Below are 16672 nucleotides of genomic sequence, written 5' to 3' on the forward strand. Positions count from 1 at the left end.
CATAGACTCTGGGTGGTGCGAGTTAGTTGGAAACACAGCTATAATGAGAGTGGGAGAAATCTACAAGCCAGAAGATTTTGAAGAATATAAGGATCTCTACATGCAGATGGAATGGGCAAGCATGTGCGAATATCTTATGGAAGATTTCAATTTTCTCCTGATTGATTGGATAAGTGGGAGGGAAATTTACCACGGGGAATAAAATTTTAAATAAACTAGTTGATTATTATTTGTACCAGCACGTTAGAGAAAATCAGTATATCATGTTTCTAAATTGTACACATTCTAGGTGTGGTTTGCCTGTAGGTGACAAACCAGATTTTCCAGATCATGCAACCTTTTCCTCAGAGACCAACTTTTTTTCACACTATGCATTCGCTCTAATGTGTAGTGGAAAAACAGTAGCCATTAGAGTTTCAAATGGCCAAGTTAGGCTGTCGTAGGTGAGTAAGTTGAAATTAAATGAACTCAAAGAACCTTGTAATTTCTTCTCTTTCTCTCTAAATATGAAGTAATTGTGTATTTACATATGATTTTTAATGATCCTGATACTCATAATTGATTCTTTCAGGTAAACATAACATTAAAGAAGCCTGGTACAAAACTTGAGCATCAAGGAGTCAAGCTAGAGTTTTTGGGAGTGATTGGTTAGTGATAAATGATAGCTAAATCTGTTAGTAATTGCTTACTTAACTATTTCTTAATTGCTTAGTGAAATTTACAGATGGTAGTGATGGAATAGTGCTTTTTTGATTGATTGTGAATTTTTTTTAATAAATTGTGTGTCCTGGACAAAATATCCATATGCTGGTCCTAGATAAAAATATATCCATATATGGGTCTCTACAGAGGAGGCCTGGCAGAAAATTTTCAAATAATGAAACATTAATATTAATATATTAGAAAATTTTCAAATAATGAAACGTTAAAATTAAAAAAAATGGTCTAGTGGCTGGAGTATGTACTTCATTCCAAACAACTATTTATATTTGCTGAATTTTGAAAGATAATATGATTAATGGGCCAGGAGTTGATTTGCTCTTTTGCACAAATTGCCTTAATGCACTTCTTTAGGAAAAGAATGTGTGGAATGCAGACAATAACTGATGTTCCATAGTTTGTGCATTGTTGAAGGCATGCATACCTTATTAATATTAAATAACTGTTAGATTTCTTGTTAGCAGTTTGTCATGAGTGCATTGTCTTTGATATGTTGCCAAAGACTATTTTCCTATAACATATAATTTGAATAACATCATGCAGGAAATGCTTGCGCTTCTTGGCAGATGAAACATACCCCCTTCCCCAGAGATACTGCTGATGCTATTGAGTCAGTGTGTACTTCGTGAAACTGCTATTTTGGAGGATGGCAAGAAGAGAAAATCTGCAGATGGATTGATTTAATGGTGTCTAAAAGCAGGAGTAGATTTGTTCTATGTTTTAAGTACTATTGGGACATACAATAACTAGGAAAATAGTAATGGAAGTGCTGGACTACTTACAATTCTTAATATGTAAGAGTTGGAATTGACTATGATCATGGGAAAGTAATCAAATTACTGAATAGTTGTTCAAAGAGTGCTAGACTTAATTAGATATCTAACTGGAAAATTTCTGGAGAAAGCACTGACATATCTCATGTAGCACTATAAGCAGCTATAAAATATGTTAAGGTTGCAAAGAGCAGAGGACAGACCTGCACATATTCATATGGTACTGGTAAAATCACCAGTATAAGTGGACAGAAATATCAGAAACACTGTATTCTGATATATTGGATACAAATTTTGTATATGGGTAATTCTTTTCTTTGAATAGCCATTGCTAGTTACTTCCATTTAGTCATTGAATCCATGTCTGAAGACATCTAATAATAATGTAGTGGCATTAATACTTTCTCCATCTCACATTTACCTGTTTCAGTTGTAGCTGGGTGGTCAAGTACTGGAGTGCAGTGATATGCACATTTGAGTGACTCCTGGACATGCCTGCATGACTGCTAAATATGGTTAACAATTGTATTTATTGTTGAAATGATTAATGGTAAACTCCTCTGACCTAGTGGTCATGCCAGAGTATAAATAGAACACATGTTAATCCTAACTTGAAGCTACCTCATGATGATGATGCTCTGGGAATCTGACATGGTCAAAACAATGTGCAGTAGAGCCTGCTTATCTGACCTGATTGGGACTGTTGGTTGGTTAATCAAAAAAAGTTGGTTAAAGTGAGGAATCTAAAAGTATATATATGTACGTACTGTAAGAATTTTATTTTCACTTAAAACATTTACATTAATTTACACACAATCAATAATTTTTATCTATTTAGATAATAAAATGGAACATTTTGCAGCATTGTCCCTCCACTTTTTTGTAAGCATCATGTGTTGCCTATAAATTCAACAACATTGATTGTTGAATCAGGCTTTTGTTCAGTATAAACTGTATCTAGGACATTTTTGGCTACTGCATGAGAAATTTTTAGCTGTGGATTTCATTATCCTACTGCTTACATCATGATGTATGAGTTTTGCCTAGTCTAGCTTCATTTCCCAAGGAATCATCACCAATTTATTGGAAAATATTGTTGAATCCATTGTTTTGTTTATTTTTTCTGTATATTTTCAGAACCTTCAGTTTGCTTGAAATATTAATAAACTGAGTATGCTCTTTATCATCTCGTAATTAGTGTTATCAGTCTCAGCCAAAGCTTAACTAAAAAAAAACTTTAACCTATATTCATCTCTTTAGACATTCTAGAATCCCTTGATCCATTAGATTGATCAAAGATGTTACATTTAGTGGTAAGGGTATGGCCTTTATGCCCCCCCCAGCCCAGTATGTAGTGTGGAATGTGTGTGTTGGGAAATTTTTCTGCAAACTTCTGTTTTTCTATTGAACAATTAGACTTTATACCAGCTGGTATTCAAATAAACAAATTCCAATCCTGCAACTAAAACACTTTATTTACAATAAAATAAAATACGAGCGTATGAAATGAAATAAAATAAAATATATAGTAGTCTAAAACTTATGTGATTTAATTTACAATAAAATACGAAAATATAAAATATGATGATAAAAGCGATAAAAACAATTAATAAAATACCATAACAACTGTAGCTTTCGGGGATAACGATCCCCTTTCTCAACAGCATATTTCTGCTGTGTGGCACATCCTTAAATAGCAGATCCACGGCACTTGTCACATGGTTCCTCGGGAGTAAGGCCGGAATTTCCCATTTATGCACCGGAACCGGAAATGGCTCGGGAGCGCGCTAGCTGAAACCGTTCATCTCGCCCAAGAACCACAGTTTCCAAGAGGGGATGTAAACGTACACCCTTGTCTCAATTAATGGAATTGCTAGCTGCCCCATTACGTAAACTCTCAAGCTATTTACGGTCCCAGAATCCCTGTGCATGATCCGTGATGACAGCATCCTCTTGGGAGATTTGATGTTGCTTCTCCCAAAAATGTTCTGCCACAGCAGACTTCCCATAATTTGCGGACTTTATTGCACTCATATGCCCCCCCCCCCCCCAGACGGTCTTTCAGTCGTCGCCACGTCTCACCTAGATAACACACCCCACAATCCGGGCATTTAATCTCGTATACCACCCCACTGTTGGCTTCTTTCTTTATGGGGTCTTTGACACAAGATATCACTGTGTACAACCTGCGTCCCGGGAGTTGCACACAGCGTATCTGGCACCACCGAATTACTCGTGCAATGTGGTCTGAAAGGCCCGGATAGTAGGGAATGTATGCAGTGCTCACAGGGGTGAACGTATCAGTACGGGTGGACTCCGCTCCTCTAATAATTCTGTCCAACACCCTCTGGGGGTAGCCGCATTTCTTGAGGTCTGCCGTGACATGAATAATTTCGTAATCTCTGTCCTTGGAGGTGCTACAGTGGGACCACACCCTATCTATTGAAGCCTTGACAACACTACCCTTGTGCTGGCTGGCTTGTGCCAAGGTATAATGAGTATATTGACCTCGGCACATGGGCTTTCTAAACACCTTGGTCTTGAGCCTACTACCATCCCTAATAACCAACATGTCAAGGAATGGTAGGGTTCCCTCTTCTTCCACCTCCAAAGTAAATTTAATAAAAGGGGAGAAGCTATTAAGTACATCAAGTATCTGATCCTCCCTCCCCTTTTGTATAATGGTGAATGTGTCATCAACAAATCTTTTCCATTTATGCATCGGCAATTCCAAACCCTCAAAAATTCGAACTTCCAACTCTTCCATAGCTAAGTTAGCCACTATGGCGCTAATGGGGGAACCCATGGCTGTGCCATGGATCTGCTTATACATGACATCTTGGAAAACCATGGTGGTACTGGATAAACAGAACTCCACACTCTCACAAATATCATTAACACTAAGAGACACTATTTAGACAAGGAGCAATATTTTAATAAAGCTTTGGAATTATTGCAAGATACCACTACGTACAAAGTTGTCCGTAGAAATCCGTTGGTTAGTGTGGAACGACAAGTGAATAACCTTATACAGCATTGGCACAAGTCAGGATGGATATCCAAGAAGGTATATTGGTTATTACATGCTGCTGGATGCTGCTTACCCAGATTCTGCGGGCTCCCCAACATACATAAAGTGGGTGTACCACTCAGGCCAATTGTATCATTTGTAAATAGTCCCACGTATGATCTATCAAGGTACCTAGCCAAGTTGATCGCACCCATAGTAGGACTTTCCAACTTGGTATTCAAGAATAGCAAAGAGTTTGTGGATTTTATAAAAGGACAGACTATACGAGAAGACGAGATTATGATTTCTTTTGATGTTACATCATTGTTCATTTGTATCCCTATTAAATTCGGAGTCCAGTGTGTCAGAATGGCATTAGAAAAGGATGTTTTGTTAAGTACTAGGTCTCCTCTTAGTGTTAATGATATTTGTGAGGGTGTGGAGTTCTGTTTATCCAGTACCACTATGGTTTTCCAAGATGTCATATATAAGCAGATCCATGGCACAGCAACGGGTTCCCCCATTAGTGCCATAGTGGCTAACTTAGCTATGGAAGAGTTGGAAGTTCGAATTTTTGAGGGTTTACAATTTCCCATGCATAAATGGAAAAGATTTGTTGATGACACATTCACCATTATACAAAAGGGGAGGGAGGATCAGATACTTGATGTACTTAATAGCTTCTCCCCTTTTATTAAATTTACTTCGGAGGTGGAAGCAGAGGGAACCCTACCATTCCTTGACGTGTTGGTTATTCGGGATGGTTGTAGGCTCAAGACCAAGGTGTTTAGAAAGCCCATGTGCCGAGGTCAATATACTCATTATACCTCGGCACAAGCCAGCCAGCACAAGGGTAGTGTTGTCAAGGCTTTAGTAGATAGGGTGTGGTCCCACTGTAGCACCTCCAAGGACAGAGATAACGAAATTATTCGTGTCACGGCAGACCTCAAGAAATGCGGCTACCCCCAGAGGGTATTGGACAGAATTATTAGAGGAGCGGAGTCCACCTGTACTGAGCCGTTCACCCCTGTGAGCACTGCATACATTCCCTACTATCCGGGCCTTTCAGACCACATTGCACGAGTAATTCGGGGGTGCCAGATACGCTGTGTGCAACTCTCGGGACGGAGGTTGTACACAGTGATATCTTGTGTCAAAGACCCCATAAAGAAAGAAGCCAACAGTGGGGTGGTATACGAGATTAAATGCCCAGATTGTGGGGTGTGTTATCTAGGTGAGACGGGGCGACGACTGAAAGACTGTCTGGGGGTGCATATGAGTGCAGTAAAGTCCGCAAATTATGGGAAGTCTGCCGTGGCAGAACATTTTTGGGAGAAGCAACATCAAATCTCCCCGGAGGATGCTGTCATCATGGATCATGCACAGGGGTTCTGTGACATGAATAATTTCGTAATCTCTGTCCTTGGAGGTGCTACAGTGGGACCACACCCTATCTATTGAAGCCTTGACAACACTACCCTTGTGCTGGCTGGCTTGTGCCAAGGTATAATGAGTATATTGACCTCGGCACATGGGCTTTCTAAACACCTTGGTCTTGAGCCTACAACCATCCCTAATAACCAACACGTCAAGGAATGGTAGGGTTCCCTCTGCTTCCACCTCCGAAGTAAATTTAATAAAAGGGGAGAAGCTATTAAGTACATCAAGTATCTGATCCTCCCTCCCCTTTTGTATAATGGTGAATGTGTCATCAACAAATCTTTTCCATTTATGCATGGGAAATTGCAAACCCTCAAAAATTCGAACTTCCAACTCTTCCATAGCTAAGTTAGCCACTATGGCACTAATGGGGGAACCCGTTGCTGTGCCATGGATCTGCTTATATATGACATCTTGGAAAACCATAGTGGTACTGGATAAACAGAACTCCACACCCTCACAAATATCATTAACACTAAGAGGAGACCTAGTACTTAACAAAACATCCTTTTCTAATGCCATTCTGACACACTGGACTCCGAATTTAATAGGGATACAAATGAACAATGATGTAACATCAAAAGAAATCATAATCTCGTCTTCTCGTATAGTCTGTCCTTTTATAAAATCCACAAACTCTTTGCTATTCTTGATAACCAAGTTGGAAAGTCCTACTATGGGTGCGATCAACTTGGCTAGGTACCTTGATAGATCATACATGGGACTATTTACAAATGATACAATTGGCCTGAGTGGTACACCCACTTTATGTATGTTGGGGAGCCCGCAGAATCTGGGTAAGCAGCATCCAGCAGCATGTAATAACCAATATACCTTCTTGGATATCCATCCTGACTTGTGCCAATGCTGTATAAGGTTATTCACTTGTCGTTCCACACTAACCAACGGATTTCTACGGACAACTTTGTACGTAGTGGTATCTTGCAATAATTCCAAAGCTTTATTAAAATATTGCTCCTTGTCTAAATAGTGTCTCTTAGTGTTAATGATATTTGTGAGAGTGTGGAGTTCTGTTTATCCAGTACCACCATGGTTTTCCAAGATGTCATGTATAAGCAGATCCATGGCACAGCCATGGGTTCCCCCATTAGCGCCATAGTGGCTAACTTAGCTATGGAAGAGTTGGAAGTTCGAATTTTTGAGGGTTTGGAATTGCTGATGCATAAATGGAAAAGATTTGTTGATGACACATTCACCATTATACAAAAGGGGAGGGAGGATCAGATACTTGATGTACTTAATAGCTTCTCCCCTTTTATTAAATTTACTTTGGAGGTGGAAGAAGAGGGAACCCTACCATTCCTTGACATGTTGGTTATTAGGGATGGTAGTAGGCTCAAGACCAAGGTGTTTAGAAAGCCCATGTGCCGAGGTCAATATACTCATTATACCTTGGCACAAGCCAGCCAGCACAAGGGTAGTGTTGTCAAGGCTTCAATAGATAGGGTGTGGTCCCACTGTAGCACCTCCAAGGACAGAGATTACGAAATTATTCGTGTCACGGCAGACCTCAAGAAATGCGGCTACCCCCAGAGGGTGTTGGACAGAATTATTAGAGGAGCGGAGTCCACCGCACTGCATACATTCCCTACTATCCGGGCCTTTCAGACCACATTGCACGAGTAATTCGGTGGTGCCAGATACGCTGTGTGCAACTCCCGGGACGCAGGTTGTACACAGTGATATCTTGTGTCAAAGACCCCATAAAGAAAGAAGCCAACAGTGGGGTGGTATACGAGATTAAATGCCCGGATTGTGGGGTGTGTTATCTAGGTGAGACGTGGCGACGACTGAAAGACCGTCTGGGGGGGGGCATATGAGTGCAATAAAGTCCGCAAATTATGGGAAGTCTGCTGTGGCAGAACATTTTTGGGAGAAGCAACATCAAATCTCCCAAGAGGATGCTGTCATCACGGATCATGCACAGGGATTCTGGGACCGTAAATAGCTTGAGAGTTTACGTAATGGGGCAGCTAGCAATTCCATTAATTGAGACAAGGGTGTACGTTTACATCCCCTCTTGGAAACTGTGGTTCTTGGGCGAGATGAACGGTTTCAGCTAGCGCGCTCCCGAGCCATTTCCGGTTCCGGTGCATAAATGGGAAATTCCGGCCTTACTCCCGAGGAACCATGTGACGAGTGCCGTGGATCTGCTATTTAAGGATGTGCCACACAGCAGAAATATGCTGTTGAGAAAGGGGATCGTTATCCCCGAAAGCTACAGTTGTTACGGTATTTTATTAATTGTTTTTATCGCTTTTATCATCATATTTTATATTTTCGTATTTTATTGTAAATTAAATCACATCAGTTTTAGACTACTATATATTTTATTTTATTTTATTTCATTTCATTTCATACGCTCGTATTTTATTTTATTGTAAATAAAGTGTTTTAGTTGCAGGATTGGAATTTGTTTATTTGAATACCAGCTGGTGTAAAGTCTAATTGTTCAATATGAATTGTCCCAGCCTTGTAGACCTATTTAGAGATATTCTGTTTTTCTTCCATATATTCACCTGCACTACAAAATACTTGTTCCACCAAAGACACTTATGCCTCAAGTAACAAACCCATTTTCACATTAACACTTTTAACATGACTGAACTTGATTTCTTTGAAAGGAATAATGGACCGAAACTGTATGAGAAAGAACGAAGGGGTGTGTAGAGGGAAGGGGATGTTGTTGTCAGAAGTCACTTAAGCCAGTTGTTGTAACATTAATACCAAGAATGAGGCAATTTTATTATTATTATTATTATAATTAGCCATATGGTACAAGGAAGCCTGAGGTTTTTGCTGCACCAGCCAAAAAAAAAATTCCTGAGCTATCCTTGTGTGAGAGAGAGAGAGAGAGAGAGAGAGAGAGAGAGAGAGAGAGAGAGAGAGAGAGAGAGAGAGAGAAATAGAAGGGAATCACCAAGAAAGAGAAGAATGATGATATCCAGCTCAGGACCCTGGGTGTGCCAAGCCCATTTGAGGTATAGGTGCACAGTGACTTTTTGATCTCTCTCTCTCTCTCTCTCTCTCAGCAATGAAAAATTGACTGTCATATCAAGGATGAACACCAGTTGTGGAAAGGAGGAGATAAATAGTTTAATGATAGCCCTAAGGAGGAGTGACAGGAGGTGGACAGCTGGGTCACCTGCTCTGGGCTCTCCCTCTCATGGTGAAAGATAGACCATTCTGCTAAGGTTTGGTAACTCAGTTTCAGATTAGTTTATCATCCCATGCATTTTTCTTCTCTGCCACAAATCACATCAATCCATCTGATATCCATTTAGATAATCTGAATATTTCGACAATATCTTAGTGCATATAAAAAGCATAGTAATTTCTAGTTACTTGCCTCCTGAACACCTCTCATTTAGTATTATTAGTGGCAAATGATGCAAGAAAGCAATCCCACATCACCTGTCCATCCCCTTCTAATAATGTGTCTACTTCTTCTTTAAGTTTTTTTTCCAACTACCCACTTCCACAACAATGCCAAATGGAACTTTGTTCCAACAGTCAACTACCTGCTGGCTGAAAGCAAATTTCCACATCAATCCTGCAGCAAATCCATACTCTATTTAAATTTGTCCCCCACCCACCTATGTTGACTGAGCAAGAAGAATACTATCAGTATTTAGCTTAGTTAATCCATTCAAAGCCTTAAACACCTCAACCAGATCTCACAGGTGCTGGTTTTCCACATGTTGCACTTTTCAGAAACAAAACCTTTCTGAGCCAAAGCCAGATGTAGCCCAGGGGCTCACATCTGGTGAGTATTGGCTTGGCACACCCAGGTCCTGAGCTGGATATCATCATTCTTCTCTTTGGTGATTCCCTTCTACTTTTGTCTCTCTCTCTCTCTCTCTTAGGGTAACTCGGGAATTTTTTTTGGCTGGTGCAGCATAAGCCTCAGGCTTCCTTGCGCCATATAGCTAATAATAATAATAAAAAGATCCACATCCTTCCTAAAAATTTCAACCGGTGAAATACCACCACTTTGCTTATTGGAGGCTTGAAGTGGTGAAACCCATGTTTAGTCTCTAGAGCAAAGTTTCCGGCATCCCCCTCCCCCCATACTTCTCCTTCAACCCTAACCCAAGCACGGTACTAAGTACTATAGGTTCTAATACCTCTCGTGTTTGGGGTTCACATAAAAAAAAAAAAAGAGGCTTTCAGATCTGCAGTACTCAAGATGTGGCTTTATACAATGATTGTAAAAAGATTGCATTATCAAGATTGCTTTATACAATGGTAGAATTACCTCCTTATCCCTGCTCAATGGCACGTTATATCTTTATGGGGCCCAAAGCAAAATGGAATTTGGGGTCCTCATTTAAAGAAAAAACTAATAAAGAACATTTTCAGTTTCATTTTATTGTGACAACAAAATAAACAAATTGTGACATAAGAACTCATCGTCATGAACTTGGTCTAGCTTAGGTCTTTTAAGACCTATTCCATTGTAGCTCTTGGAGGTGGTCTTGATCTCGCCATTGTTGTCTTGGTCGACCCACATCTCCCTTGCCTGTAGGTTTGTTGTTAAAGGCTAATTTTGGGATCCGGTCTGGGTTCATTCTTTCTATGCGGCTGATCCGTTTTTTTTTATACCGTTTTATGTCATTTACTATGTTACCTACTTTTAATTTCTCACGAATATCAAAATTTCTTTGGTGGTCTAGTCTTGTAATGCCTAATAATGGTATTAAAAATCTCATTTGTGCTGCTTCTAGTTTGTGTGCATCTTTCTTATTTGTCACCCAAGTCTCACAGCTGTAGAAGAGGGCTGATTTTGAAGTGTTGTTGTGCAGTTGTAATTTTGTTTCAGTTGTCATTTGTTTTCCGAAGTGGCATTTAATCGTTCCGTTCATTTTATTATATTTTTGTAGTTTAGTGTGGATGTCTTTCCCTTCATTTGATATTAAATTTCCCAAATAGGTGAAACAGATATTTGTTCTATTATTATGTCATCAATAACAATTTTGACTCTTTGTATGTTTTTTACATATAATCCCATTGATTTTGTTTTTGAAGTGGATATTTTCATTTCATACTTTTTGCCTATTTTATTCAGTTCATTAGCTGCTATCTGTAGTTCATCTTCGGATTTTGCAATTATAACTTGATCATCAGCATATAATATAGTTTGGATTTTATTCCTGTTGTTCAACTGCATTCCGTTGTTAATTGTTTGTTTCTATTCTTTAATAATTTTACTGATGTACATATTAAACAAATTTGGTGATAGTCCACATCCTTGTTTGACTCTTTTATTGGTGTTAATTGGGTCTGATAGTTGGCCATTAGAATATTTTATGCAGACTTGAGTTTTTATATAGGCTTTGCATTGCTTTCCGGAATTGGGTTGGGATATTTTATTCATGTAGAATCTGCCAAAGTTTTTCCCGGTTTACATTGTCATATGCTTTTTCATAATCAATAAACAGCAGAAATGTTGGTAGGTTGAATTCTCTTCTTTTCTCCAAAATTTGTTGTAATGAGAAAATATCATCTATTGTGCTTCTCTTAGCCGACCGGGCTAGCCGAGTGGGTAAAGTACCTGCCTGGCAACCCAAGGTCGCGGGTTCGATTCCCGCCTTGGGCTTGGATCAAAGTACTGCAAAAACCTTGGGAGGTGCAATATGGCCATAGAAGCCGATGCGCCAACAACTACCAAATCAATCATTGTGCTTCTCCCTTTTCTGAACCCACATTGTTTTTCTAAGAATTGTTCACTGTATTTATTAAGTTTATTCTTTAGTATATTAGAGTATAGCTTTGAAGCAGTTGATAGCAGTGTTATCCCTCTGTAGTTATTAGGGTTATTTCTGGAGCCTTTTTTGTGTAAATTGAATACTATTCCTGTTTCCCAATCTTTGGGTAACTGTTGCTTATGCTATATGATGTTAAATAATTTTAGTAGTGCATTTTTAATAAGGTGCCACCATATTTAAATAGTCCTACATTCAAATTGTCCATGCCTGGGCTTTTATCAGTTTTTTGATTTTTGTAATATTAACTCTAGTTCTTCCATTGTTATATTTTCTTTGTCTTCAGTTACCGGAGATTCATCTTTGAATTCCCTAGTGCCAGAGTTATACCATAGTTTGGAATAGTGTTGCTTCCATTCTGCTTGAGAGATGGAATTGGTTTTTATTTGATCATTTGTGTCTAGTTGTAATTTCTTAATTTTAAAACCTCTTCTCTGTGGGCCGTGATATCACGTTCTAAGGATTTAACAAATTTATTCCAGTCAGCTTGTTGAATTCTTCTGGTTAGTAACATAACATAAGAAATAAATATAAAATTTCATCATTTAATCATGGAATATTTTAATCTGATTGTAAAACAAACCATAATTCAAAAGTTGATTTTTTTGTTACAGTTGAGTCTTGTTTATGTCAAGTCCTTTATGTCAAGGGACAAATTTTCACATTTTTTAATAATGAGGTTTGTAGAGTAACAAGTTTCCCCAAAAGTATTAATTTTACCTTTTTTTTTTTTTTTTTTTTTTTTGGTACACACTATATATTTAAAAATGTAGGTTAGTGCAAATGTTAGTCGTTCTACCTCGTAGCATTTGAGGCCTATTCCCTTAAATATTTTATAGTCTATATTTAAAAATAATAATAATAATATAAAAAAATAAATTAAGTTATATTAATAAAATAAAATAAAAACAAAAACCTTGTCTAACAATACTAGGAATAACACATTTTTTTAAAGATTTTATTTGTAAGATAAACAAAGAGAAAAGACTCTAAAGCATTTAGGGCATAAGCCTCAAGCTATGGCAGAGTCTAGACTATGTATAAAATATAGTGCAAGTGCATCAGAAATACATAGCTATATCTGAATAAATCAGAATATTAGTAAAATGGCATCGTTTTAATTTATATTTCATTGTGAATATCTTCACAACGAGTTGCCATGATATTGCACTACTTCGAATAAGTAACACTTCACCTAAGGAGAAGACTAATGTTAAGTCTGGGTGGTGGTATCCATCTGAGAATAAGTAACATTAGTCTTCTCCTTAGGTGAAGGGTTACTTATTCGAAGTAGTGCAATATCATGGCAACTAGTTGTGAAGATATTCACAACATGAGATATAACTTAAAACGATGTTGTTTTACTAATATTCTGATTTATTCAGATATAGCTATGTATTTCTGATGCGCTTGCACTATATTTATACGTAGTCTAGACTCTCCCATATATAGCTTGAGGCTTATGCCCTAAACGCTTTAGAGTCTAAATACATGATACACCATCAGGCATCTCTCATATTGTGGAGTTATACTCAGGTGTGAGCTGTGAATATTTTGACAATGGGCTCGCAGTTTTTCCGACTTTCTACCGAGTTAATTTGATCGGTTACGGAAGTGACGTCATCAGCAGCTTCCACTAGAGGTGCTTCCCATGCTCGCACTACTAGTAGTGTGATTAGGCCGCTTGACGCATTTTTCGTGACCGATATCTCGAGTCGGGTTGATTTGGGGGGGGGGGACAGATGCGGCTTATTACTCCCCTCCCCTTAACCATCCATATAAGTGAATGTGTAAAATGTTTCTAGGTCTATCAAAAAAAAACAAAAAAAAACTTAACCTGGTTGTCATGCCTCGCCTTACGATGATAACTGAATACGACAGTGTCTGGAGTTCTAACTTTTTAGAATATTGAATAGTATGAAGTCACAATCATGCTTCCTGAAGTTACTACTGCAGTAAGTATGATTACAACAATACAAATATTTGTAATCACTTTTTTTTTTCTTTTCGTCTCGCATTTTCGTTACATTCCATTGTTAGGTTCTAACAGCTGTGTATATCGCTTCAAATACACGATCAGGTACATCAATCGGTGCTGTTTTACAGAGATATTTAGATATGTTGCACTTGCAAGTATAGATCTCTTACTATAGTTATCATAAATCCATTGTATCTTGTTTTCCAGAAATTATGAAAATCTGTGAATGATCAATAAAATAATTACAATAAAAAAAGCTCTTTTATTTCGTAATCAATATATACAAATCAAAATTCCTAAAAGAAACGCGAAGGATGTTTTGCATAAATCATCTACTGCACGTGCTCGGCACATGTGCAACTTTTTTATTGGTCTTTTTTTTAACAACTAGGGAAATATAATGGATACATATTTTTCGTGTTAAAATTTTAATAATGTGAATAAAAATTAACAAGAAATATTTCCCATATCACAAATAACATAAAAACTGTCACAAAACATTGCACAATATAAAAACAAATATTACATAAAAAACAAACTTTCTAGAAAAAATACACAAAAAAATCACAGATTTCATGAAAAAAATTATTTCCCAAATATTCAAGAAAGATTTATTCTAAAAATTGCCAATTTACTTCTTTATTAATATTTGTTGTCGATCTTCCGCTTTGTTCAATAGCTGAGGGATGATTACAAAGGAATGATTTGACGTAACGATCCAGATCAAATTGAAGCAATGGTTTTCCATTTTGATGTGTGGTCATCATAATCTGCAACGCGTTCATTTGTCACAATATTATTCATTATGCTGAAAGCTCACTCGGCTTCAGCACTGCTAATTGCAATGGTTTCAAAGGGATTTCTGGCTTTCTTAATTGAAAATGGAACTTCACTCGATTTTAAAGATAAACTGTCTTTGACAAAATCTCTAAAATCGTTAATTTTTATTTCATATTTTATCAGAAAACTTAAATTTCTTATTCGGTTTTCACTGTCTTGTAACAGAGACGAAAGTTTTTTTCACATTCCACGATTTCGGGTAGCATATTTTTAAAATTTCTTTATTTTTTAATTTAAAATCACCCTGTTGCATTAATAACTTATCCTTTAAGGATAAAATAATGCATTTAATAACTTGGCACAAGGTAATTTTTTTTTTTTACTTTAGATTTTCCTTCGATTTCTTCAAATTCTTTCAATTCAAATTTTCGATTCCTTCAAATTCTTTCAATTCAAATTTTCGATTCCTTCAAATTCTTTCAACTTCAACATGCTCTCAACATTAGCTTCATAATTTCCTTCAGAAATTTTCAAATTAGCAATTGCATTGACAGTTCGAATAATTAATTTATCTGCTTTTACCATAGTGATTCTGCAAAGCTTCTGAAAGGTAAGAGAGCTCCTGCAGGATATCGATTATTAGTGCTAAATGGTTAAGAAATTCCAGATTGAAAGGCGGATTAATAATCCCGATTATTTAACTTCTGATTCAAAATGTTTGCACAAAGCGGATAATTCCTCCAACCCGCAATCGCCATCCGCGAGCTACATCGCGGTCCGAACATATGACCAATCTTTATAGTTTCCACATCAAGTTGTTTAGCAATCATCCTTAATTCACACTAGTTTTTTGGAGATTAGTAATAGTTTTTTTTTTTTTTTAAATTATTTCCTGTATGCCATTATATTTTAGAACATTTTCTACACAGTGAAAGGCTCGACAAAGTTTCAAAATCTGCCAACATTTCATCTTCGTAAAGTTTATATAATATCTTTGTTGCCTCAACTAAGTTGCTACTGTCACTTCTTTGAATACTATGCAAAAAGTCGGAATCACACGGATATTCATCTACTATGACCATGTAAACATAGACGGAGAAATTTACTGGAAGGCGTGGATCATTCACTTCTCTGAAAAACATGTGCCCGTTTGTCGGAGTAAAAGGGAACCACAACACAGGTTGACCAGAGGCTATTATCAATGTCGGGAATCTTCTTAATCCTCTGACTGGCTATGGAAAGCATATTGAATAGCGCGACTTCTCGGTATGTGACTGCATAGGTTTTATGGACACCACTAAAATTGCGAAACGGTAATTCCTTTCACCCTTAATTCGCACTTTCTAATTATCTAAATTGCCTAAAGGCCAGAGGTGAGAACAATGCATACAAAGTTCTCTCCTAATCCGTTCGTTACATGGAAATTTTCTTCGTTCAACGGAAACTATTTTAAATGTAATTACCAAAGGGGAATAAAAAAAATTCGCTATAAAGAAGTTCGTTAAACAGAGATCCGACTGTAATTAAATCAAAAATGAAGCAATTTTAAAATACATAGCCAATTGATTGTGCCATTAAAATGCTGGGAATGGGCCCCCGCTCACCCCACCGTAGTTTCGGCTCTGGATACTCAATAATTGCATTCAGGATTTCATTTGTAAAATAAATGATTGTTTCAACAATGGGCTCTCAAATTTTCAAAAAACATAACAATGGGCTCTCAGGAGCCCATGCGAGCCCACTATAGCTCATCACTGGTTATACTTCATAACTGTTTTGCCATCATTGCATCACTCGGATACCTACCTACCCACCCACTGAAGAAGGGCCAAATAGCCCTGAAACGGCACCAGGGGGAGCCTGATGATGTCTGGAGTTTCCAAGAATAGGTAAGAACAGCCTTCTCCACTGGAGAAGCGTTGACTATTCGAGGAGTTTTGAGTTTTTGAGTGGTGTGAGTTGAAGGAGTTACTGTCCCTTTCATTCTTCTACACCGTTTCTTTTCCTCTTCCACTCACTCCTACTATTACTTTCCCTCTATCTTTTTGCTTTTCTAAGTCTAATAGGGACAACTGGATAGTCGAGTTATTATCCCACAAATACAAAATAGCCCTGAAACGGTGCCGTCTGGGTGGTATCCATCTGAGAATAAGTAACATTCTCCTTAGGTGAAGCGTTACTTATT

The 16672-nt window shown here is 37.6% G+C and overlaps 1 protein-coding gene across 1 annotated transcript in view; it reads left to right on the forward strand.

Moving 5' to 3' along the window:
* LOC150087041 (vacuolar protein sorting-associated protein 26B-like) overlaps window positions 1–16672 on the forward strand; it is a 302718-nt gene that overhangs the window by 80248 nt on the left and 205798 nt on the right. The window contains exon 3 of the mRNA XM_090371779.1: window positions 572–647. Within this exon, the coding sequence (XP_090227905.1) occupies window positions 572–647 (76 nt within the window). The remainder of the gene's footprint in view (window positions 1–571; window positions 648–16672) is intronic.

This window comes from Mastigoproctus giganteus, chromosome 4 (assembly GCF_048544385.1).
Source record: "Mastigoproctus giganteus isolate SK-2022 chromosome 4, ASM4854438v1, whole genome shotgun sequence".
Classification (NCBI taxonomy): domain Eukaryota; kingdom Metazoa; phylum Arthropoda; class Arachnida; order Uropygi; family Thelyphonidae; genus Mastigoproctus; species Mastigoproctus giganteus.